Genomic DNA, 27,476 nt, shown 5'->3' with positions numbered 1-27,476 from the left:
TAAAGACCTAGGAAACGATTCTGTCAAAGAATTAATGTATACTTAACTTTATAAGAAATTGCCATTTTACATTCCAATTAACAATGTATGAGAGTTCCAATTGTTCTACATCCTCACTAACATTTAATGTTGGCAGTCTTAGTAGTTTTATTCACTCTAGTCATTGAATAATGGTTTTTCCTTGTGGCTTTAATGTCAATTTTACTGATGATGAGCACTTTTTCAGGTGTTAATTTTCCATCTGTATATATTCCATTGTTAAATGTTTGTCTTTTGCCCATTTTTAAATTGAGTTGTCTTTTTTACAATTAAGTTGTAGAGTTCTGAAATTTAGATTGGAGTGGCATTGAATCTACAGATGTATTTATGCAGGACTGGCATCTTAACAATACTTTTTTTTTTTTACTATTTTTTTTAGTGTTTATTTTTGAGGGAGAGACAGAGCACAAATGGGGGAGGGGGAGGGGGAGGGGGAGGGGGGAGGGGGAGGGGGAGGGGGAGGGGGAGGGGGAGGGGGAGGGGGAGGGGGAGGGGGAGGGGGAGGGGGAGGGAGAGGGAGAGGGAGAGGGGGAGGGGGAGGGAGAGGGAGAGGGAGAGGGAGAGGGAGACAGACAGACAGACAGAGGGATTCACAGAATCCGAAGCAGGCTCCAGGCTCTGAGCTGTAAGGACAGAGCACGACACGGGGCTTGAACTCACTCACCGTAGGATCATGACCTGAGCCAAAGTCGGACTCCTAACTGACTGAACCACCCAGGTGCCCTTTAACAATACTGAGTCTTTCAATTCAAGAACGACAGCATGTATCTCCCATTTATTTAGGTCTTCTTTAATTAATTTTGCTCAGCAGTGTTCTGCAGTTTTTAATATAGAAGCATTACACATTTCATTTAATTTATTCCTAAATATTCTGTGTCTACCGATGTTATTATAAATATCATGCCTCCTAAACTCAACAAAAGCCTTTACATCTGTATATTTTATTACACTTAAATTCTGTACTTTTGTTTCTCAATGTTCTCATTACATGAAATGTTACAGTCTCTGAGGGGACTTATTAAATGGCATCCCTTTTCTCTGCATTTTTCTAAATAAGAAACGAGTAATATAAGGAGTAGTAACTGAAGGCCCAAATCCCATTTTTTGTTACTAACAATGGCAAAGTTTATGGATATAGCTTAGTGTGAGACCTAAATGGTCCTCCTCACTGAGCATCAGGGCTAAGCAAATTTGCCAACCAGTCAAAGGTAACTGGATTAGGGCAAGTTTCCCCATATGGGAAGAGGAAGAAGGATGGCTAACCATTATTTCTTATCTCTCAAATTTTCCTTTTTTGCTTTTGAAAAGGCCCATTCTTTAACAGTTCTAATGAATCCTGTGGGTAAAAAAAAGCTTGGTCTTGGGATCTATGAAACTCTATTTTGAATTCATTCATATTTATTGTATATAAAAATCTAAACTAACAACTTTTTCCCTTTTTTTAGATACAATTTTTGGTCCATGCAAGACTCATTTTCTTATGTTTGTTCATTTACTTGTACATTCATTAACTCCCTCTTCCTTTCCATCTGTCCTCATAATCATTCTAATGTGCTTCATGTGTACTTTTTTATTTGAATGTATTCTTAATAAAATGTGTTATGTACACGTTCTAATATAGACAAATGATACTGTGTTGTATCATTTATTTCTGACTTTTTGGGTGTTTTGTGCTCAGCCCTGTTTTTAAAGTTCTATATATGTTGCTATCTGTTCTGTCATTTCTATTACATAGCATTCTTTAGTGTTTCTTGATTCTTTGTGAAGATAGAATCCCCATGTCTTAGGGCACCTATTGTAGTCAATGAGAATTCTGGGGTCAAACTATCTAAGTAAGCTCTTACTGTCTTTTGAATCTTGTAGAGCATTCTATTGAACCTTGATGACTTCAGGCTCTCTACGATATGTTTTGGTAGAGTATTGTCATTCTGGAGATTCAGGTCTTCCAGAAAATTTTAAGTTATTATCCCTTCAAATATTTCTTTTAACCCATAATTTCTTCTTTTATCTGAATCTTCTACTGGTGTTATTCTTTATAGGTCTTGACTCATTTTTAGATCCGTTTCTCTGTGCTATATTTTGGGTAAATTCCTCAGTACAATCTTCCAATTTATTAATTCTCTTTTCAATTCTGTCTAGAGTTGATCCCAGCTATTGAGGTTTACTTTTGTTTTTGTTTAATGTTTATTTTGGGAGAGAGAAAGAATGAGAAGGGGAGGGGCAAGGAGAGAGAGAATCCCAAGCAGGTCTATGTTCAGTGCAGAACCCAACACAGGGCTTGATCTCACAACTGCAAGATCATGACCTGAGCCAGTATCAAGAGTCGAATGCTTACTGGACTGAGCCACCCAGGTGCCCCAAGGTTTATTTTTTTATATGCAGTGACTGTTTCTTTCTGTCTTTTGTGATTTCCAAGATTTCTAATCAGCTCTTCTGCAGATTTTTCTAGTTTCTTGTCCTTTTTAAATGGTTATTCTATATTTTTTCTCTCTGGCATCTTAAATGTATAGAATTCTTAGAAAAAAATTATTTTCACCTGGAATGAATTCATGTCCCAAATGTTGATTTTGTTGAATTATATAGGCTCATTGTGAGTGCAGAATCTTTAATTTTTTCCTTCCTTCCCTCTGTAGTTATTCCTCCTCACTAGTAGTTATATAGTTGCCACCAATTCACCTTCAGGGCTCCCACTTCCACAGCATCTTATATTGATTATTTTAATGATATAGTGATACATAATGATATCTGAAATACTATTGATCTAATCATGTATGAAGGAATGCTGCATAGGAACACTTTTAATTTCTAACAACCTGCAGAAACTGAACTCCTAGATGCCAGAGCCTACTTCTATACTGAAAGCTCAGCACATCCATCTCAGCCTCACTCACTATTTTATCTTTCTATTGTATTGTTGGTTCATGTTTCTCTCTCTTTTATTTTAGAGTGCATGCACACAAGACGGGAGGGGCAAAGACAGAGAATCCAAAGCAGTCTCTACGTTGTCAGCACAGACCTGACGTGGGGCTCAGTCTCACCAACTGTGAGATCATGACCTGAGCCGAAATCAAGAGTTAGACACCTAACTGACTGAGTCACCCAGGCACCCCTGGTTTATCTTTATTTCATTATCTAGCCAAGACACATCTTTTTGGGTTTGCTTCTTAATTTCTTTTATAAATACTATGAGTAGAGAGCAAATGTTACTATGCTGTCTTAACTAGAGATCTCCTTTATTTGCAATAAGAGTAGTTTCTTTCTTTTTTTTTTTTTTTTTTACGTGAACAGTAACCACAGAGAACACTTTATTCCTTTTTACACTATACTATTTAAATTTTTTAGCTATCTCCTGGATTTGGAGTATAAATCATAAATTATGACAAATCAGTATTCTCTTTAGAGGTAGTTCTGTACTCACTTTAACATCTCATTACTGTGACATCAGTAAAAAGGAAGCAAAACAGACTGATGGTAATATGCAAAATGAAGCAGTGAAATCCCATTGAAAAAAATAATCTGTAAAGACTTTTGACTAAATATAACTGTTTGACGCAATTAAGAAAATACATTAGACAAGTTTGCTGTTTAATATTAATGTAGTACTCCCGATTATCCTGGCTCCTAATCCATAACTTTTCTTACAAACACAATCAGCATTTCCTCAAAGAATCAGTGTGTTAATGATTTCAACTAAGGACATGGAACACTCCAAAATGTCAACAAAGTTTTCTCTTCAGTAGGATAAAGGGTGATAGTTTCCTGTAGTCTCCAAATTTACTACAATTACCAGTAGGATAAAGGGTGATAGTTTCCTGTAGTCTCCAAATTTACTACAATTAACTAACTACCTTTTGTATAACTATTATTATTTTCAGAAATGTCTACTTGATTATCCCAGTTATATCTTTTTGGTGTTGTCTTTTTCATATTTTATTTATTATTATTTTGCAGCACTAGCAAGCTCTTATCCAAAGTTAAGAGTTATTCATTCATTCATTGTTAAATACACATTAAGCAGTTATACTTTTATGTAGACTTTTTTCTTATCTGAAATATAACTCTTCTTATAAACACCATATAAAGGCTATAAACAATTACATACAGAAAATATATTCTATATAGAGTTAAGAGTGAAACGTTTACATTACTTCCATCACTTAACAGTGCTATAAAGGGCTTAGAGTATTATTTACCCTCATTTGTTACAAAATAATTCACTAGATACATTAGCAAGTGCATTAAAAAAGTCTGAGAGTTAAAGTTATGGCAAAGACTAGGTATTAAAATCACATATACATTATTTACAAGGGAGCTCCTATTCCTCTCTTGCCAACAATCTCCCACTTGTTAACAGAAGTAAGATTAGAATTCAGGCATTCTAGGTGCCATAATTGAAATACTGAAGAAAAACAGAGATCTTAACAGCATGAGACAAGGAAATGTCATTCCAAAAATAGGAATGAAGAAGAAAAAGGTAGATTGATGATAATTGTAGAGGTCTCTATATTTTGTTAATAGGTAATGTGGAGCTAATAAAGGTTTTTAAGCAGCAGAAAGACTAAACAGAAAGTTTATAGCAATCTATCCATATTCCAGGTATAATGTAATAAGAATCAGGACCAAGGACCGTTACCATAAGAACACATTTGAAGGAAGACTCTACAGAATTTGGTTAGTAATGACTTAACAGTTTTGCCCCTGAAAAATAAAAAAAATTAGGAGAAGTGCGAACAAAATGCATCTGACATGTGAAATTCTGAGTCTGAAATGATAAGTGGCATCTGAATTTATAGAAATATCTGAAAGCAATTACAACTGTAGTAATCAAGATTGTTTCAAGCTTGGGTCTCTAGTCAGACTGCCTCGGTATGAACCTAATAACTCTACTACTTAGTAGATGTGGGACCCTGTATGAGCTACATTAATCTCTCTGACCTTTATTTTTCTTATCAGTAAAATAGCAATAATAAAGTAAATATATTGTTTTGAGAATTAAATGAGAAAATACATGTAAAGCACTTAGAACAGAAATTGTGGGTATTTAAGAATGAATATTTTATATTTTTTCATTTAATTTTTATTGCAGCTCAGATTAGAAATGGTGATTTGGGAGTTAGCTATAAAAAGACAGTTAAGGGGCACCTGGATGGCTGAGTCAGTTAAGCGTCTGACTTCAGCTCAGGTCATGATCTCGCGGTTGTGAGTTCGAGCCACACATTAGGCTCTGTGCTGACAGGTCAGAGCCTGGAGTCTGCTTCGGATTCTGTCTCCCTCTCTCTGTGCCCCTCCTCCACCTGCACTCTATGTCTCTCTCAAAAATAAATAAACATTAAAAAATTATATTAGAGGGGTGCCTGGGTGGCTCAGTTGGCTGAGTGTCTAACCTCAGCTCAGGTCACGATCTCATGGTTTGTGAGTTCAAGCCCCATGCCAGACTCTGTGCTGACAGCTCAGAGCCTGGAGCCTGCTTCAGATTCTGTGCCTCCTTCTCTCTCTGCCCCTCCCCTGCTGACACTCTGTCTCTCTTTCTCTGTCTCAAAAATAAATAAACATTAAAAAAATATTAAAAAAAGACGTTAAGCAGTGATAACTGATGAGACCTTTAAAAAAGAAAGCAGTCCACAAAACAATCAATGTGATTCATCACATCAATGAAAGAAAGGACAAGAACCACATGATTCTCTCAATAGATAAAGAGAAAGCATTTCACAAAATACAGCATCCTTTCTTGATAAAAACTCTTAAGAAAGTAGGGTTAGAAGGATCATACATCAAGATCATAAAAGCCATATATGAAAGACCCGACGCTAATATCATCCTCAGTGGGGAAAAACTGAGAGCTTTCCCCCTAAGGTCAGGAACAAGACAGGGATGTCCACTCTCGCCACTGTTATTCAACATAGTATTGGAAGTCTTAGCCTCTGCAATCAGACAACACAAAGAAATAAAAGGCATCCACATTGGCCAGGAGGAGGTCAAACTTTCACTCTTCACAGATGACATGACACTCTATATGGAAAACCCAAAATATTCCATCAAAAACCTGCTAAAACTGATCCATGAATTCAGCAAAGTGGCAGGATATAAAATCAATGTACAGAAATCGGTTGCATTCCTATACACCAACAATGAAGCAACAGAAAGAGAAATCAAGGAATCGATCCCATTTACAATTGCACCAAAAGCCATAAAATACCTAGGAATAAATCTAATCAAAGAGGTGAAAACTCTATACACTGAAAACCATAGAAAGCTTATGAAAGAAATTGAAGAAGACACAAAAAAATGGAAAAAGATTCCATGCTCCTGGATAGGAAGAACAAGTATTGTTAAAATGTCAATACTACCCAAAGCAATCTACATATTCAATGCAATCCCTATCAAAATAACACCAGCATTCTTCACAGAGCCAGAACAAATAATCCTAAAATTTGCATGGAACCAGAAAAGACCCCGAATAGCCAAAGCAATCTTGAAAAAGAAAACCAAAGCAGGAGGCATCACAATCCCGGACTTCAAGCTATACTACAAAGCTGTAATCATCAAGACAGTATGGTACTGGCACAAGAACAGACACTCAGATCAATGGAACAGAATAGAGAACCCAGAAATGGACACACAAACGTAAGGGCAACTAATCTCTGACAAAGCAGGAAAGAATATCCAATGGAATAAAGACAGTCTCTTCAGCAAGAGGTGCTGGGAAAACTGGACAGTGACAGGCAGAAGAATGAACCTGGACCACTTTCTTACACCATACACAAAAATAAACTCAAAATGGATGAAAGACCTCAAGACATGAAAGACAGGAAGCCATCAAAATCCTCGAGGAGAAAGCAGGCAAAAACTTCTTTGACCCTGGCCACAGCAACTTCTTACTCAACACATCTCCAGAGGCAAGGGAAACCAAAGCAAAAATGAACTATTGGGATCTCATCAAAATAAAGGCTTCTGCATGGTGAAGGAAACATTCAGTAAAACCAAAAGGCAACCAACAGAATGGGAGAAGATATTTGCAAACGACGTATCAGATAAAGGGTGAGTATCCAAAATCTATAAAGAACTTATCAAACTCAACACCCAAAAAACAAAAAATCCAGTGAAGTAATAGGCAAAAGACATGAATAGGCACTTCTCCAAAGAAAACATCCAGATGGCCAACTGACATATGAAAACATGGTCAACATCACCATCATCAGGGAAACACAAATTAAAACCTCAATAAGATACCACCTCACACCTGTCAGAATGGCTAACAACAACTCAGGCAACAATAGATGTTGGTGAGGATGCAGAGAGAGAGGATCTCTTTTGCACTGCTGGTGAGAATGCAAACTGGTACAGTCACTCTGGAAAACAATATGGAGGTTCCTCAAAAAGCTAAAAATACAACTACCCTATGTCCCAGCAATTGCACTACTACTACTTGGTATTTATCCAAGCGATACAGGTATGCTGTTTTGAAGGGGCACATGCACCCCAATGTTTATGGCAGCACTATCAACAATAGCCAAAGTATGGAAAGAACCAAATGTCCATCGACAGATGAATGGATAAAGAAGATGTGGCATATATATACACAATGGAGTATTACTTGGCAATCAAAAAGAATGAAATCTTGCCATTTGCAACTACGTGGATGGAACTAGAGGGTATTATGCTAAGCGAAATTAGTCAGAGAAAGACAAATATCACATGCCTTTACTCATATGAGGTTTTTAAGACACACAACAGATGAACACAAGGGAAGGGAAGCAAAAATAATATAAAACCAGGGAGGGGGACAAAACATAAGAGACTCTTAAACATGGAGAACAGAGGGTTGCTGGAGGGGTTGTGGGGAGGGATGGGCTGAATGGGTACGGGGCATTAAGGAATCTACTCCTGAAATCATTGTTGCACTATATGCTAACTAACCTGGATGTAAATTTAAAAAATAAATTAAAAAATAAAATAAAATAAAAAAGAAAGGTGAAAGGTGGTAAAATTTGGAGGTTTGAGGAAGGTGAATCAAATTTGGGCCAGGCTCTTGGTACTATGTTATGGATTCACCATGATATGAATAGGTTAATAAGAAATGTGTTCTCTATATAATAGACATTTAAATCACATAATAAAAAGAATTAAAAAGAACTTCAGAGATTATCTAGTTCAACTTTCTATTTTGACTCAAAAGGGATGGAGACTTCCATAAAATGACAGACCAATAGAAGGCTTATAAAAAAAAGCCTTATCATAACTGAGGGTATAAAATAATTACATACAGAAAATATATTCTATATAGAGTTACAGTGAAAAATTCCATCACTCAACAGTGCTGTAAAGAGTATTATTTACCCTCAGTTGTTACAAAATAATTCACTAGATACATTAGCAATCAACTGCATGTACTTATTAGACAGTTTTCATTAATAATATGTGACTGATCATGGGGCACCTGGGCGGCTCAGTCAGTTAAGTGTCTGACTTCGGCTCAAGTCATGATCTCACAGTTCATGAGTTCGAGCGCTGTGTTGGGCTCTATGCTAACAGCTCAGAGCCTGGAGCCCGCCTCAGATTCTGTGTCTCCCTCTTTCTCTGCCCCTCCCCTGCTCATGCTCTCTCTCTCTCAAAAATAAATAAACATTAAAAAAATTTTTTAATGGGGCGCCTGGGTGGCTCAGCCGGTTAAGCAGCCAACTTCGGTTCAGGTCATGATCTCGCAGTCCATGAGTTCAAGCCCCACGTCAGGCTCTGTGCTGACAGCTCAGAGCCTGGAGCCTGTTTCAGATTCTGTGTCTCCCTCTCTCTGACCCTCCCCCGTTCACGCTCTGTCTCTCTCTGTCTCAAAAATAAATAAACGTTAAAAAAAAAATTTAAAAAAAAATTTTTAATAACAAAATAATATGTGACTGATCACTATGAAATTGGTAATGGTAAACCATTTTTGACCAACAAAATCAGCAGTTTCATATGGTTTAACCTAATAAAAGGAACTCAAGTTACCAATGTGATCTAACTCCTCTCTGAAGAAAGTGCTTTGTGGGCAAATGATCTGCCTAACCAAGAACACATCTCAAGTCAGGGATCTAGGCTAACTAGCAAACTGGCCTGGAGAAAAATTAGTTCTGAGCCACTCTTTGCTACAACAGCAGAGCTAAGTAGATCCACCAGACTGAATGCCCCACAAAGCCATAATTACTGAGAATATGACATTTTACACATAAATTTTACAGACCCCTGATCTAGACCATGATTCTCAAAGTATAGTCTGAAAAATAAGTTTCTTAAGCTCTACTGTTTGTAATAAGACAATATCTATTTTTTGCTCATATGTACATACTATATATATATATATATACACACACACACACACATATATACATATACATTATATATATATCATACATAATTTTTAAAGACACTACCTGACTAATCTTTCATCAACTATCCATTAATTTGGGAATGGTTTTTAGCTCTAGCCAATCAATGAGTAGACTGTTTGTCTCCTTTCATGGATGAAGATAAACTGAAGCCCACTAAGATTATTAGGGACTACTGATATCAAAGAGAAACTATCAAGTCACAGATTGAGAATCTACCCCCGAAACTGCCCTAAAGGTATATTTTATAAAGTACCAGCTTTAATATTGACTAGAATTTCATGAAGGTTATAAACATGAATTCTTTCAGACACATAAATTTAACTCTTGTTTAGTCAAACATGGTTTGGTTACTGAGATACTAGAAGCATTACAGAACTACAGTAGTTGAAATTAACAAATACAATGGACACTGGAACTAGTGCAGAATTAAATTAGCTGAAATTTCCAAATAGTCCTAATAAGGAAGTCAGTTTCACACACATATTAAACACAGGCTTTGTTCTAGGTGCTACAACTTGGCACTACACTCATATGAGAAAATTAAATTAAATTAAATTAAATTAAATTAAATTAAATTAAATACAGGGCACCTGGGTGGTTCATTCAGTTAAGCATCTTACTTTAGCTCAGGTCATGATCTCATGGCTCATTAGTCCAAGCCCCACTTCGTAGGTGAGTCCCACTTCTCTCTCTCTTTCCCTCTCTCTCTCTCTCTCTCTCTCTCTCTCAGTCCTTGCTCACTTGTACCCTCTCTCTCAAATAAATAAATAAATAAATACAGACTTGTGTTTATCTAAAACAGAAGTATTATGGCAATTACTTACCACCATTAAATCACAGACCCAAAAATCCCATACTAAGCAAGTAGGTTGCACACACAGAGGTTACCACCTTGACCAAATATTCTTATAAAAGGACTAGAGCTTAATCATTATTCTACAAGAATTCAAAATTATATAAAAGGCAAAGTCTTAGAGGACGCTTAAGATACCTAGATGTTTCTGATAATCTTAGTATTACTACATACTAAAGTAATTATACTTGTAGAGCTCCTGACAATTTTTAAAACATTTTCACATTTTATCACCTTTGATCCTTATGATAACCCTGAGAGCTAGAAATGGTAGATTTTATTATTCTAGTTTCAGAGAGGAGATCACGGAGGCTCTGTGAAATGAAGGGAGCTTTCTCAAGGATACACATACATTAAGAATATCTTGAGGGGCACCTGGGTGGCTCAGTTGGTTAAGCTTCGGCAAGGTCACGATCTCATGGCTCATGAGTTCAAGCCCCATGTCGGGCTCTGTGCTGGCAGCTCAGAGCCTGGAGCCTGCTTCAGATTCTGTGTCTGCCTCTCTCTCTCTCTCTCTCTCTCTCTCTCTCTCTCTCTGCGCCCCTCCCCCACTCATGCTCTGTCTGTCTCTCTCTCTCAAAAAATTTAAAAAAAAAATTTTTTAAAGAGTATCTTGATACTTAGCACACATCCAGGTCTTTCACTCCACAAGTAGTGTTCTTTTCCATTTTGAAGGAAGAAAAAGTGAGATTAAAGTTGTTTCCTAATCTTATAGTGGATTAACTATTTAGTTCCCAATTTTCAGGTAACCTACTTCCAAAAACCTATAGGTCTCCAAGAATTAGCGAGGCACATAAAAATCGTTGTTTATATGAATTAAAACAAGAGAGACATGTCGTTAACAAAATTGACAAGTTTATATTGCAAACTACATTCAAATTTCTAGTTACAATAAAATTTATTTTTATATAACTAGTCTATAATTTCAGTAGTCAGCATAATTTTAACCTGTAAATAAGTCATTAAAAAAGATAAATCAGAGCTCATTTTTTTTCCAAAAGTGCTTTAGGATTATTATCTATTTTTCGACTTTCTATTTAAGAATTTACTATAATCATATAATTTACTTATACCACTTTAGTCATATCATTTCATAAAGAACATATGAATAGCATTTAAAATAGATCATTGGAGGGCCTGGGTGGCTCAGTCCCAACTTCGGCTCAAGTCATGATCTCACAGTTTGTGAGTTCAAGCCTCACACATCGGGCTCTCTGCTGTCAGTGCAGAGCCCGCTTCAGTTCCTCTGTACCCACCCCTCTCTCTCTGCCCCCCCTAAAATAAATAAACATTAAAAAAATTAAAATAGGTTATTGGAAAATAAGACTTGAAAAATGTTGATGAAATCAGTAAGAAAGACCATTCAAACTATAAATAACGTATCAAGGAAAAGGAAGTGAACTACAAAAGAAAATATCATATTTTTGAAAGTAGCCAAAAAATTATATTTCAAATGTTTTTAATAAAGTATCAACACTAAATTCTTATGTTAAAATGGTATTAAAGCTAATCTTCTATGAAACTTAAGAATATTTCCAACTTTACTGCAGATTTCAGGCAAATACCTCTTCCAGTCCTCTGCTATGCCCAAAATTTCCAAGTGCTGAGCCTCTCATACTATGAGGATCAAATGGGATAACATATGCAAAACTGCTTTGAAAAATATAAAGTTGTGGGGGGCCTAGCTGGCTCAGTTGGTAGACCATGTAAGCCCCACATTGGGCATAGCACTTACTTAAAAAAACAGATGAAGTTGTATGCAAGTATAAGACATTCTTTTAATTAACAAATAGCCTGTAAAAAATATATATGATGTAAATTTTTAAAACACAAAATTTTTTATTTAACTGACATAATTTTAAATCTCAACACTGAGAATAACCTGGAAGAGGTTTATGCAGATATTAAAATACAGGGTGCACTGTTAAAAATGCAGACTGACCACATGCACTTCCCCGCTTTCCCTTCCCTAATCTACTAACGGTAAAAGTATAAAACAAAAGCAACCAATTAACTCACAAGTATAAGGAGCATAAATACAGTGACAAGAGCAGATGAAAAGACTACAATACATTTTTGGAGAGAAAGTAGTAACCTAAGCAACTAAAAGAGGAATGTTAGTGAATAGTGAGTCAATTACCTTGCAGACTATCTGAAAAACTCACCATTTGGAAGTGGAAGGAGGATTCATTGAAGTCTATATACAGTTGGCTAGACCCTGAGGCCGTTTTCTAATCTGTGTCACTCAATGCGAGTTGAAGAAATTGAACCAAGGCGGCGCTGGACTTGGGCTACAGTCCAACACAGCAGTTGGACAACACAGAAGATCTGGCCTGAAAACAAAACAATTAAGTGAAAGTTTACACACAGAACTGTTAAATGTCAAGCTTTTTTCCCCATTCTTTGTTAACCAGTAGCAAAGCATTCTCTCTCTCTCTCTCTCTCTCTCTCTCTCTCTCTCACACACACACACACACACACACACACACACACACACACACACACACACCTTTCCATTCTTCAGAAAAGTCTAGAACATTCTTTTCTCTGGAAAGAACTAAAAGCTACAGAGAAAAGCAGGATACCATTGGGACATTCTAAAAGGATGGGTCTTTGCCTAATCACTCTAGAGCAAAATTTACCCGTTGTACATATAAATCTTCTGATTGGCTTTGTTATAGTCTTCCTCTTAAATATAAATGGAAAACCAAATGTCAAGAGATATCTGAGGGAAGTCTCCACCAAGAAAGACCTCTTACTTGGGGCACCTGGGTGGCTCAGTTGGTTAAGTGTCCGACTTCAGCTCAGGTCATAATCTCATGGCTTCTGAATTTGAGCCCTGCGTCAAGCTCTGTGCTGACAGCTCAGAGCCTGAAGCCTGCTTCAGATTCTGTCTCCCTCTCTCTGCTTATTCCCGGCGCTCTCTCTCTCTCTCTCTCTCTCTTAAAAATAAATAAACATTAAAAACAAAAACCTCTTACCTAAAGCAAAAAATAGAAAAAAGAAAATAGCTGAAGGGAATTAATATAATATAGGGAGGAAACAAAACAAAACAACCCTCCAACTAATATCCTCAAAGAGGAATAATAAAATAAAAAAGGACTCTTGAGGAAAAAAACAGGATAGCTGAATTTTTTTTTTAATTTAATAGAAGGGTTGAAAAGTAACTGAAGAACCCAAATCTCCATCCAAAAAGAGATTTATTCCAAAATACATCATTGTGAACTTTCAGGAAACAGGGCGGTGGGGGGGCGGAGGGGAGATCCTGGAAGTTTTAAGAGATAGAAAGTAGATTATATACAAATCATTAAGAGTCAGAAAGAGAGCAGATTTCTCAAAAGTAGCAATGAAATATAAAAGACAAAAATCGAACCCAGAAGAGCTATGAAGGGAAGGCTCAAGATGACAGCTGGACAGAACAAGCATCTCAAATTTAAGCAGAATGATGGACTCTGGAAAGGAGACCTCTGGGATATGTAACTGGTATGTTTCAGCATATTACTCATAGTCATATAGCAGAAATGTTAGAGCAATTGGTATTCAGAAAATTAAGTAAATTAAAAAATAAAGCCATTATTGGGGCACCTGGGTGGTTCAGTCAGTTAAGCATAGGACTTTGGCTCAGGTCATGATCTCACGGTTCAGGAGTTCCTGCCCCACATGGGGCTCTGTGCTGACAAATCAGAGCATGGAGCCTGCTTTGGATTCTGTGTCTCCCTCTTTCTGCCCCTCCCCCACTTGCACTGTCTGTCTATCAGTCTCTCTCTCAAAAATGAGATCAGGAACATGACAGGGATGTCTGCTCTCAACACTGTTGTTTAACATAGTGTTGGAAGTTCTAGCATCAGTAATCAGACAACAAAAGGAAATCAAAGGCATCAAAATTGGCAAAGATGAAGTCAAGCTTTCACTTTTTGCAGATGACATGATACTATACATGGAAAACCCAATAGACTCCACCAAAAGTCTGCTAGAACTGATATATGAATTCAGCAAAGTTGCAAGATACAAAATCAATGTACAGAAATCAGCTGCATTCTTATACACTAATAATGAAACAACAGAAAGACAAAGAAACTGATCCCATTCACGATTGCACCAAGAAGCATAAAATACCTAGGAATAAACCTAACCAAAGATGTAAAGCTCTGTATGCTGAAAACTATAGAAAGCTTATGAAGGAAATTGAAGAAGACATAAAGAAATGGAAAAACATTCCATGCTCATGGATTGGAACAATAAATACTGTTAAAATGTCAATACTACCCAAAGCAATCTACACATTCAGTGCAATCCCAATCAACATTGCACCAGCATTCTTCTCGAAGCTAGAACAAGCACTCCTAAAATCTGTATGGAACCACAAAAGACCCTGAATAGCCAAAGTAATATTGAAGAAGAAGACCAAAGCGGGAGGCATCACAATCCCAGACTTTAGCCTCTACTACAAAGCTGTAATCATCAAGACAGCATGGTATTGGCACAAAAACAGACACATAGACCAATGGAATAGAATAGAGACTTCAGAATTGGACCCACAAATGTATGGCCAACTAATCTTTGACAAAGCAGGAAAGAAGAGCCAATGGAAACAAGACAGTCTCTTTAACAAATGGTGCTAGGAGAACTGGACAGCAACATGGAGAAGAATGAAACTAGACCACTTTCTTACACCATTCACAAAAATATACTCAAAATGGATAAAGGACCTGAATGTGAGACAGGAAACCATCATAACCCTAGAGGAGAAAGCAGGAAAAAACCTCTCTGACCTCAGCCACAGCAATTTCTTACTTGACACATCCCCAAAGGGAATTAAAAGCAAAAATGAACTATTGGGACCTCATGAAGATAAAAAGCTTCTGCACAGCAAAGGAAACAATCAACAAAACTAAAAGGCAACCAACAGAATGGGAAAAGATATTTACAAATGACATATCAGAAAAGGGCTAATATCCAAAATCTATAAAGAACTCACCAAACTTCACACCCAAAAAACAAATAATCCAGGGAAGAAATGGGCAGAAGACATGGATAGACACTTCTCTAAAGAAGACATCCAGATGGCCAACAGGCACATGAAAAGATGCTCAACGTCACTCCTCATCAGGGAAATACAAATCAAAACCACACTGAGATACCACCTCATGCCGGTCAGAGTGGCTAAAACGAACAAATCAGGAGACTATAGATGCTGGCGAGGATGTGGAGAAACGGGAACCCTCTTGCACTGTTGGTGGGAAGGCAAAGTGGTGCAGCCGCTCTGGAAAACAGTGTGGAGATTCCTCAAAAAATTAAAAATAGATCTACCCTATGACCCAGCAATAGCACTGCTAGGAATTTACCCAAGGGATACAGGAGTGCTGATGCATAGGGGCATTTGTACCCCAATGTTTATAGCAGCACTTTCAACAATAGCCAAATTATGGAAAGAGCCTAAATGTCCATCAACTGACGAATGGATAAAGAAGATGTGGTTTATATATGCAATAGACTACTACTTGGCAATGAGAAAGAATGAAATCTGGCCATTAGTAGCAATGTGGATGGAACTGGAGAGTGTTATGCTAAGTGAAATAAGTCAGTCAGAGAAAGACAGATACCACATGTTTTCACTCTTATGTGGATCCTGAGAAACTTAACAGAAGACCATGGGGGAGGGGAAGGGGGGAAAAAATGGCCAGATTTGATTCTTTCTCTGACTTCAGCACAGGTCATGATCTCACATCGAGCCCCTTATCGGGTTCTCTGCTGTCAGTGCAGAGCCCACTTCAGATCCTCTGCATCCCTCTCTCTCTGCCCCTCCCCACTCTCTCTTCCTCCCACTCTCAAAAATAAACATTAAAAAAAAAAGGCAAGAAGCATTACGTATTGGGCTCCCTAAAACCTACAGTTGCTGTGACATTTTTAATTTTTCTTGTCAAGAGTCAAAGCATGGCTGTAGAAAAACAAAACAGTAAGCTAGTGGTCAACCTTGCACAGCAGACTAAAGAAGATCAATCAGAGCTATATCAGCATTGATCTGTCTCTGGAATGAATGATTAACACATGCTGTGGGAACCTGCTTAGAGATAGCATATGACGACTATTGTCAGCCAACAGCCAATTAAAGAAGAAAGATCACAACAATGTTCAGTCTCCTATCTCAGTCTCTAAGGTAGCTATTCCAATGCCTTATACCATTCTTGGGCAAAGAGCAGGCCAAAACACAACTGCCCTTTTCAACAATAGATAACATATAAAAGTAACTCTTCAAGAAAAGGAAGAGGGACCATATGTGGAAAAGAGAAAAAAAAACACATTTGAAGAGCTAGTGCATAAAATAGAATCTTAATAGAATTTTAAAGAAAACTGGTTTGCATCAGATAATACATATAATTATATAGACTATATACAGTATATATAGTTAGATAGACTAACTATATAGTTATATGAACTATAACATATATATAGTTATATGGACTATAACTATATAGTTATATAGAATATAACTTCATGAAACAGATTTTTGAAAAGAACTGAAAAAGCAAAAGATACAAGGGGAAAAAAATACCACAGAACTTGAAATCGTATTAGAAACAGCTCTGGGGGCGCCTGGGTGGCTCAGTCGGTTAAGTGTCCGACTTCAGCTCAGGTCACGATCTCACGGTCCGTGAGTTCAAGCCCCGTGTCGGGCTCTGGGCTGATGGCTCAGAGCCTGGAGCCTGCTTCCAATTCCGTGTCTCCCTCTCTCTCTGCCCCTCCCCCGTTCATGCTCTGTCTCTCTCTGTGTCAAAAATAAATAAGGGTTAAAAAAAAAATTAAAAAAAGAAAAAAAGAAACACCTCTGAGTAGAATAGATAATTCAGAAAACCAAGTTAACTTGGATGGCAAGCCATGGAAAATCCTTCAGAATAAATATTACAAAATAAAGGTGGCTAGATTCTAACAAAGTAGTTAGAACAAAGATGATCGATTTGTAAGACAGACTACTGAGATCTAATGTAAGTAATACTCTTTCTTGGACAGAAAGACAATAGGAACATAAAATTTTCAAGGATATAGAGGTGAAAAACTGAAAGGTCTTATGTTTCAGGAAAAATTAACAGGGAATGATCAAAATTTAGATATTGTATAGAATTCTGCCAAGTTTTAAGGATAAAGAAAAGATGCTATTAGCATCCAGAAGAAATAAAATAATTTATGTTGGCCTCATCCATCTCCTCAGCAACATGAGACAACGGATAAAAGTGAGTACTGTGTACAACACAGAGTGAAAAGGAATATGACATGGGATTTTCTACTTAGTGGAATATAATTTTAATGGATATTTAACATTCCCTTTAATGGTTGTACTATAATTTACTACTATGGTCTATTATTGATACATATTTAGATTGTTTCTGGAATATCATTTAAACCATGCTGAATAAAAAATAAGAAAAAAAAACATATATTATTTAAAATACATGCAAGTTTACCTATAAGATAAAAATCCTGGAAGTACAATGGCCGAATCAAAGGTTACATGCATTTAAAATTTTCATTCTGCTAAACTGTCCTGTATAAGAGATTGTACCAGTTTTTTTGCCCACCAGCAATGGAGTAAAGTGCTTGCTCACTGCAACTCAGAACATTGTGTTATTAGATTTCTGATCTTTTTCGGAGCACCTGGGTGGCTCAGTCAGTCAGTTGAGCGTCCGACTTTGGCTCAGGTCATGATCTCACAGCTTGTGAGTTCGAGCCCCATGTCACGCTCTGTGCTGACAGCTCGGAGCCTGGAGCCTGCGTCAGATTCTGTGCCTCTCTCTCTCTCTGCCCCAACCCACTCACATTCTGTCTCTGTCTCTCTCAAAAATAAATAAACATTAGATTTCTGATCTTTTTCAACCTTAAAGATAAAGCTTATTTGGGGTGCCTGCGTGGCTCAGTCGGTTAAGCATCCGACTTCAGCTCAGGTCATGAACTCCTGGTTTGTGAGTGTGAGTCCCACGTTGGACTCTGTGCTGATAGCTCAGAGCCTGGAGCCTGCTTCAGATTCTGTGTCTCCCTCTCGCTCTGCCCCATCCCCACTCATGCTCTGTCTCTGTCTCAGAAATAAATAAACATTAAAAAAATTTTTTTTTAAATTATTTTATGGTAACCTAATAATTTGGAATTATCTTACCATATTTCATCAGTTGAAGACACCATTATTTAAAAGGTATGCCATTATTTTACATACCTCTAAACACGAAAAAAATCTACAAAGTAAACTGTGCTTTCTAATCATCCATTTTCAAATACATGAAAAATTCTGATTTCAGGGGTACCTGGGTGGCTCAGTTGGTTAAGTGTCTGTCTTTGGTTCAGGTCATGATCTCAGGTTCTTGAATTCAAGCCCCACATTGGGATCTCTGCTGACAGCATGGAGCATGCTTGGGAGTCTGTCTGTCTACCCTTCCCCAGCTTGTGCTCTCACTCGCTCTCTCAAAAATAAATAAACATTAAAAAAAGTTCAGATTTCAGAAATAATTTCAGAGATGTGAAAATATGAACAGGTGCTTCTTAAAATCAACGAGATACGATATATGAGAAAGGCTGAGTATCTGAAAACGATTTTTTTTAATATGCAACAATCAGGAATACAGCACAAATATATGCTTCCCAGAACAAATAAAACAACTAAATTATTTGAAGCCACAATCCATACAACTAAAATGTATTTAGTTTTATTATTTTAATTTTATTTTTTAAGTTTATTTATTTTGAGAGCAAGAGAGACAGCACAAGTGGGGGAGGGGCAGAGAGGGAGAGAATCCCAAGCAGGCTCCCCACTGTCAGCGCAGAGCCATAGGGCTTGAACTCATGAATCCTGAGATCAAGACCTGAGCAGAAACTAAGAGTCAGGCACTCAACCGACTGAGCCACCCAGGTGCCCTTACAACTACAATGTATTTAAAAATGTGGGGCTGCTGGGTGGTTCAATCGGTTAAGCATCTGACCGGCTCAGGTCATGGTCTCACAGTTCGTGAGTTTGAGCCCCACATCGGGCTCTGTGCTGACAGCCTGGAGCCTGCTTTGGACTCTGTCGGTCTCTCTCTCTCTCTCTCTCTCTCTCTCTCTCTGCCCCTTCCCCACTCATGCTCTCTCTGTCTCTCAAAAAATAAATGCTAAAACGAAAATTTCTTTTTAATGTATTTAAAAATGAAGAACTTATTGGAGTACCTGGCCGGCTTAGTTGGTTAAGCATCAGACTTTGATTCAGGTCACTATCTCACTGTTCGTGAGTTTGAGCCCTGTTATGGGTGAGCACAAGCCCCACTTCAAATGAGCCCCACTTCTCTCTCACTCCCTTTTTGCCCCTTGTGGGATTCTCTCTCCCTCTCTCTTTCTGCACCTCGCTCACTTGTGCCCTCTCAGTCTCTCAAGAAAATTAAATAAATAAAAAAATTTAACAATGAAGAATTTATAAAATGGAGAAATGGTAAAAAGGGATTTAATTCAGTTAACTCTAAATGTGATTGTAACAAAACAGAATTGTTTTAACTATTAAAATAATAGGTACATGTAAAAAATAAGAAAAATTTGATGAAAATTATCTGTGATAAAAATTCCTGAACATGGGGCGCCTGGGTGGCTCAGTCGGTTAAGCGTCCGACTTCAGCTCAGGTCACGATATCACGGTCCGTGAGTTCAAGCCCCGCGTCGGGCTCTGGGCTGATGGCTCAGAGCCTGGAGCCTGCTTCCGATTCCGTGTCTCCCTCTCTCTCTGCCCCTCCCCCGTTCATGCTCTGTCTCTCTTTGTCTCAAAAATAAATAAAACGTTAAAGAAAAAAAAAAAAATTCCTGAACATACCATTAAAACATTAGCAAAAAGTATGTTAAATTATTCATCTCTCATGATAAAAAGGTATTTAATAAAACTTAACATCCATCTTTTTTTTTTCTTTTTTTAATCTTTCAAAGGCGCCTGGCTGGCTGAGTCCATAAAGCATATGACTCTTGATCTCAGGATCATGAGTTGAAGCCCCATGTTGGGCACAGAGCTTATTTAAAAAAATAACCTAGGGGCACCTGGGTGGCTCAGTCAGTTGGGCGACCGACTCATGATTTCAGCTAGGTCATCATTTCATGGTTCGTGAGTTTGAGCCCGGTGTCAGTCTCCACACTAACAGTGTGAAGCCTCCTTGGGATTCTCTGTCTCCCTCTCTCTCTGCCCCTCCCCTGCTTGCTTGTGCATGCTCTCTCAAAATAAACAAATAAACATTTTAAAAAAGAATAAAATCGGGCACCTGGGTGGCTCAGTCAGTTAAGCACTGGACTTTAGCTCAGGTCATGATCTCACGGCTCATGGGTTCGAGCCCTGGGTCAGGCTCTGTGCTGACAGCTCAGAGTCTGGAGCCTCCTTCAGATTCTGTGTCTGTCTCTCTCTCTCTCTCTCTCTCTCTCTGCCCCTCCCCCATTCACACTCTGTCTTTCAAAAATAAACCTTAAAAAAAATTTAATAAATAATAAAATAAAATTCACTAGGAAAACGACTGTAAGAATACCAGAAAAAATCTAATTAAGAGTAATAAAAAGATTTTAAGCAATATCAATTCAATCAGTATTGTACTGGTCTTCCATTTCCACTTCAGAAAGTTGCAAGAGAAAATTAATTCCATCCTAACACTGAGAATAAGTTAGATAATCTACAAAATTTAGTGTTTTCTGAAAGTACATCAGAGGGCTGAGGATGCAGGAAAGCTCATGATCTGAAAATCCAGAAAATGCTTAGCCCTACCTAGGACTGAAGAGATTCCTGGCTGCTCTCATCTTGGGAGAAAAGAGGAAGAAGAGGAGGCTACTTCACAAAATAAAGGAGGGCAAAAAACAAGCAAACTGTATCTTTAAGTCCTGGAAAAAAAAAAAAAAAAAAAAAAGCTGGCCAAGAATTCTATATCTAATAAAAATATCCTTCAAAAATGAAAGCAAAGTAAAACTTCAGACAGATACAGTTGAAAGGCCACAGTGACCTGTGTTACAAAAAAAAATCTAAATATTCTTTAGGGTGAAGAAAAATAACATAGAAACTCAGCTCTACAGGAAGCAAGAGAGAAAAAAGGGTAAATATATTGATAAATACAAAGGAATTTTTAAACATTACATATATACATGCATCTTTAAATTTCACTAAAAGATTGATTCATTACATTTTTAAAAATATAGGACACATGTAGAAGTAAAGTATGTAAGGGCACATAAGGTGAGATGGTCATTACAAGTATAAATGATAATATTCTTACACTGCTCATAAAATACTAAAATAGATTTGAAAATAAGCTATGATAAATTTAAGATACATATGAAATCTTTAGTACCACCAATAAAAAAAATAACATGAAGAGACAAAACTAAAAAGACAGGACAAGAAATATTTTTCTAAAAGCTCAATTCATCCAAAAAGGAGGCAGGGAAGAAGGCTAAAGAATAAATGAAAAAATGGAAAAAGAATACCAATATACTTAACCCAAACACAGAAAAAAGTTATAAAAATAAAAAATGAACTATATACCACTATTAAAACACAGAGGTTGTTGTGAGACTGGATAAACAACTACAAACCAACTGTATGTAGTTTATAACAAACACATTTTAAACATAAATACACAGATGTATTAAAAGGAAAAAGCAAGAGGCAAGCATTAAGCTTGTATTAAGGTCATACAGGACAGGCTTCCATGTAAAAAGTATTTTCGGGAATAGAATGGACATTTAATAATGATAAAGTGGTCAATCTATCAAAAGGACACAGCTGTCTTAAATGTGTATGTGACTGATAACACTACCAAATATTTTTAAAAAACTGACAGAACTGAAGGGGAAAATAGATAAATCTACAATCATAGTTAATCATAACTAAAACTTAACACTTCTCCCAGAGTAACTGATGGAATAAAGAGACATTAAAATGTGAAGATAAAAGGCTCAAGCAACACTCAACCAGCTTGACCTAAATGACATTTAGACTATTCCATCCACCACCAGAAGAATACACATTTTCCCCCAAGGGTAACTGAACACTCACCAAGACAGACCATAGGTTAGGCAAGGAAAAAATTCTCAATAAATTTAAAGGTATTGAAATAATACATGTTTTCTGAGCACGACATTGTTAATTTAGAAATCAATAGCAATGAACTACCTAAAAAAATTCCAAAATATTTGGAAATAAAATAGCACACCTAAATAAATAAGGGATCATAGAACTTAAACTTTTAAATATTTTTAACTAAATGATAATGAAAATATCCCATGTTTGTGGGATGTAGCTAAAGCATGCTTAGAGGAAAACTTATAGCTTTAAATGCTTACATAAAAGGGAAAAAAATATATTATTTATGCTTCCACCTTAATAAATTAGAAAAAGATGAGCAAATTAAACCCAAAGTAAAAGAAAAAAATGAAAATAGGAATGAAATATGTGAAATAGAAAACAGGCAAATCAGTAAAATCAACAAAGTCAAAAATGTAAATATAGGACATACGACACGATAAAATCATGAAGTCTGACAGTGTAGTATTTGGTACCAGTTCAGTCACTGGTACAAATTTTGTTTTATTAATTGCTTTATAATAAGTATGTCTAAAAAAAACGTGGCTTCCTAGTTTTCCCAACCAGTCTCATGTTTGCAGCTTTCACACTTGATCTCTGAGCACCCATTTAACTCCAAAATTATGATGATTTGTCTAGCAATTATAAATTACTGATAATTAGAACAATGTCTTGCACATTGCTGTTTCAATGGCTAGATGCACAATCATTCTGAGCTATTAAATACAGACATTTCAAAGAATACTGGTAATGATGGGCACAGATAAATATAAAACGATTAAAATTTTTCATTATATAAAAAATGTATACATACCATCAGATGTTTATTTGTTCAATAAATGCGTAATTAACTCCTATTAAAAGATGAGGCACCTGTGGCTACTTCATAAACACTGATGTTAAGATGATGTAAGTAATATCGCCTTACAGTACGTTGTCTAAGTCTAAACTAAATAAATCAATACATAAATGCTTAAAGAAAATCCAAAACCATGGACAAACGTGATCCTCCCAATAAGCTATTTCACAGTGACCCATAGCTTATAACAGCTTTCAGGCTCTGCGCATTAACATCATCTATTACATGAAAAATAATCCCACCCCCTCTACCGGCAAACCCACAGCATCGCGGGTTGGTTGCCAGATCGGATTTTTTTCCCCCTCTCCCATCTTTCTCAGGCATCAGGTATCTGACCACTGACATCATTTGGGCACCCGACCAGGTGATCCGCGTTTCCAAGAGCCGGATAGGTGCACGGGGCTGGGTTCACGGCCTCAGGCCGCAGTATTTGTGCGCGGAACCCCTTGGGAGCTCTAGCATTCCGCGGTTAGCCTTACGCCGCACACTTATGTTTTGTTTTTACCAAACGCTTGCCACTTCGTTTCTAAAGAAGGCGTTTCCATCACAAAATAATGACATAAAAATAAACACAACAGAAAAAAGAGGTCAGCAGGAAAGCACCTAAATGCTGTGAACACCTGCCTCTAATGGAAGCGATCTCCACCTTCCAGAGAAATCACCCAAATAAGCCTCAGGCTGGTGCGCACGTTCGCTACCGGGGCGGCGTGAAGGAAAGCTCCTTTCGTCCGGAGAGGACCCAGCCTCGCCAGAAACCACTCCTTGCGGGTTCTGCCCGGAGGAGCGCGGACCAGGACTTCGTCCCAGGGGGAGGCCGCAGGGGCCGGCGAGGCCTCGAGAGACAGCGTGCGCGCGTGGCAGGCGCCTCCCGCCGCGCTTCCACCTCAGGGCGTCGCCACGGAAACGAGGGTTTGGCCTCCGGCCCGCCAGGCCCGGAGAGGGCGCGGCCTGACCGCCACTGGGAGGCCGCAGGCTCTCACCGCGACGCTGGAACCGCGACGCGCCGGTCCTCCGCCAGCTCGGGTCGCGCTTAACTGCGCGGAGGTCCGTCACAGCACCCGTTCCCGCCGCCGCCACCCGCGAGCCCCGCGACGCCACCGGGCCACTCCCGCAGCCCGTGCCCCTCCGCACCCGTGCGTGGAGGTGTCGGGCTCCGGCTGCGGGAGGCGGGAGATTTAAACCGGGCGGCCTGGCGCGCGCGGAAGCCGCGCTGCCTTCGGCATCTCCGTCCGGCGTCCGCGTTCTCGCCCTCTCCGGCTTTTCCCGAACCCCACCGAAGCCCGGCTTCGGTCTGTTTTTTGATGAACTCCTAGACCCTTTCTGTTCCTTCGCTACCAAATTCGTTTACTAACAAATACCAAACCGGTCAGAATATCGGAATTAAGGAACTGTTTGTGAGACCTCTGAGGCATTCCCTGTTTCCTTTCCTAAGCCCGGGTCCCTCCCTGCCTCCGGGGCGGCACCGCACCTGCCAGGCCCTCCGAGAGACCATCTCTACCGGGCTATATGCTTCTGAGCCTCAGTCATTACTGAATCAGGGCGCTTCTCAGTACCAGTGCCCGCACGCGGTAACTGTTCATGTGTTATATTTTAACTCTTAAAGGTTTAAAGATGATTAAGTTAGCAACTGTTAATAACTGACCTCAAATGCACATACACATAACCTAAATTTGTTGTCATAAATGAGTCTTCAAAAGTAAAAGGCAAATTTTAAGCCTAAAAATTGAAGAAAAAAATGGAAAAAGGCAAAAGTAAATTGTTACTGGCGTAAGATAATATAAATTCAAAGTGCTTTCTTTTTAAAGGTGATTCAAAAAATCCTATCAACTTTTCTAAAGCTCCACAAAGTATGAATTACAACTGTGACATAGGCTAGCGAGGAAAAAACCTTACACTCCAGGTGATAACTAAAGTCTGTAAGATCACGAAAGATGGAGTGAGATTCTAGAATATTACAAAATACTTACCTAAAAAACCAGAAAGTGGTTTTAGAATAGGAAAAAGAATAGGCTATTTATACAAGAGTTAATTTGGATCGAAAAAAATTGAGATATCTTTAGACCAGGGATTCTTACTGAGATATATGGGGTTTCAACGAACAGGTGAATACCTGAAATAATAAGCAAACTTTCGGTATCTTTTTTTTTTTTCTAATTGTTAGAAATGTAACCAAAGCCAAGTTCCACTGCCCAAAGCACACAAAGCCAATCACTGAGACGTCATATTTGCAAGGAAAGGGTTTATTCCAGAGGCAGCCAAAGAGATAAAAGGGCAAGCTTCAAATCTGCCTCCTAGAAGGGGTTGTGATTACATATATGCTGATGAAAAAGGTGGAGAAATTTATGGTAATTCATGAGGAAAGATGGGGCATGCACACTGAGCATACCCACTTTGAGGTGGAGACTTAAAATGAGGCACAATTCAGCCTCTACTGTCAGGAGGTCATCTTAGGACACAGGGGCTATGGGCATGTTCCAAGAGAGCCTAGATCAAAATGGATGGGGTCTTGGGCTCATTATCTAGGGTAAGGAAGACAGGGCCTTGCTGTTCATAGGCGGGAACTTATCTGTGACTTTTTAGCCCAGGTCTCCCTAGTGGATTTGTTAGTGGGGTCTGAAAACAAACAATAGCTGATTAGGGAGAAACAGGCCTCTGAAAAACTTTAGATTTCCTGTTAGTTTCAACCTCATTAACCCCATGGGGGGCAGCAACCTCAGAGAGTCCACAGCTTTCCTCAGATTCTCAAAGTCCAGATCCTTAAAAGGGTAAGAATTAGCATTTGGCAATAAGGATAACTGCTGTACTTCCTCAGATCTTTCCTAACTCGTGCTAAGTTTGGCGTCCCACGTAAGGACATACCTCTGCTCTCAATAATTGTAATTATTTCTCTGTCTTCCCCATTGGATCCTTAGCTCTTCCAAGGTACATTTAGGCTGTTTAGTAGCTTTATCTCTTTTAACACAGTGCCTAATACATACTGCATTCTGAATGTGCATTCAATCAATAAATGAACAGAAGCAAAGACAGCTAATTGACAACTGAAGGATACTGTATAGAATACCTGAAAAGAATTGAACACCTTTCTTCCCAAAGAATAAATTATTCTAATAGAGTAAGCAAAACGACTTTCATAATGTTATCATGAAACATATGTTAAGTTACTTGGGATATTTTAGAAAATGCTTGTTCCAAACAGGATGAAGTTTAACTTAAGAGGATATGAAATAGTTTTTCAGCCCAATCTGAAGCAGAGAAAGGCCCTCCAAGAAATATACCAGAAAGTCAGAGAAGTGACTGTGGGCAAGGGGTGTTGGCTTTGTTCACTTACTTGGAGAAAATTACTTAGATACACAAGACACCATAAAATGTAGCATTCATACATAATCACTTTTCCTTCACAGGTCACTAAGAAAAGCAGGTAAGTGGCAGCAGAGTATAAGAATGGTTTCAGCAAACAAAGTTAAGCTACTGACACGCTTCGAATCAGGTTTCCTTAATCATAGATTTGATAAATGTTTGTAGAGTGAATTAATAATCCTCCTTTAGCTGTTGGTAAGAAAATATTTAAATGCCTTGTACTAGTTAGTACCTTAAATAAATAGGCGCCCACAGTAGTTAAAATGTAGTGTTTCATAAATAAGTTTTTAGAAAACAATTTAACACTATTAAAATATTTTTATATGGGAGGATTTATTTTTTTTTTAATTTTTTTAGCGTTTATTTATTTTTGAGACAGAGAGAGACAGAGCATGAATGGGGGAGGGTCAGAGAGAGGGAGACACAGAATCTGAAACAGGCTCCAGGCTCTGAGCTGTCAGCACAGAGCCCGACGCAGGGCTTGAACTCACGGACCGCGAGATCATGACCTGAGCCCAAGTCGGCCGCTTAACCGACTGAGCCACCCAGGCGCCCCTATATGGGAGGATTTAATTTCATCTAGAAATTAAATGTACAAACATTTATAGAAGTGTTATTTAATTTTCTATCAACAGATTTATCATAGTATAAAGTGTTTTCCTCCACGGTAGGCTTCTACAAGTGAACTAGAAAAGACGACCATTAGATATCTTGGAATATGGAGCTTCACAAATCTGCAATCCCAGAGCAATAAACAGCAACGATCTTTTGCACTATCAAGCAAACGTCTAGTTTATCTCTTAAATAAAACTTCAATTGATATTTAAAAACATACTAAGAATTCTATACTTTTGTACTGTTTTACTTATTTGTTTTGAGAGAGAGTTTGTGGGGGGAGGGCAGAGAGAGGGAGAGAGAATCCCACACAGGCTCCATGCTCAACCCTCA

At 38.1% G+C, this 27,476-nt stretch overlaps 1 protein-coding gene across 5 annotated transcripts in view; it reads right to left on the bottom strand.

The window, feature by feature from the left end:
• Nucleotides 1-24,243, bottom strand: part of ICA1L (islet cell autoantigen 1 like) — an 89,689-nt gene extending 65,446 nt beyond the window's left edge. For 3 of the 5 annotated variants that reach the window (XM_019436628.2, XM_019436626.2, XM_053906132.1), the window contains exons 1-2: nucleotides 23,127-23,340; nucleotides 12,423-12,590 (exon numbers count right to left, since the gene is read on the bottom strand). In XM_019436628.2, coding sequence (XP_019292173.1) covers nucleotides 12,423-12,425 — 3 coding nt within the window. In that variant the 5' untranslated portion in view covers nucleotides 12,426-12,590; nucleotides 23,127-23,340. Of the gene's footprint in view, nucleotides 1-12,397; nucleotides 12,591-23,126; nucleotides 23,341-24,151 lie in introns of those variants that run through there. The other 2 variants (XM_019436627.2, XM_019436629.2) reach the window with 2 other exon arrangements.
• Nucleotides 24,244-27,476: the final 3,233 nt, after the last annotated feature.

Source organism: Panthera pardus, unplaced genomic scaffold (genome assembly GCF_024362965.1).
Source record: "Panthera pardus isolate Hobbes unplaced genomic scaffold, ASM2436296v1 HiC_scaffold_10, whole genome shotgun sequence".
Lineage (NCBI taxonomy): Eukaryota > Metazoa > Chordata > Mammalia > Carnivora > Felidae > Panthera > Panthera pardus.
This window is presented reverse-complemented; position numbering and strand designations above follow the sequence as displayed.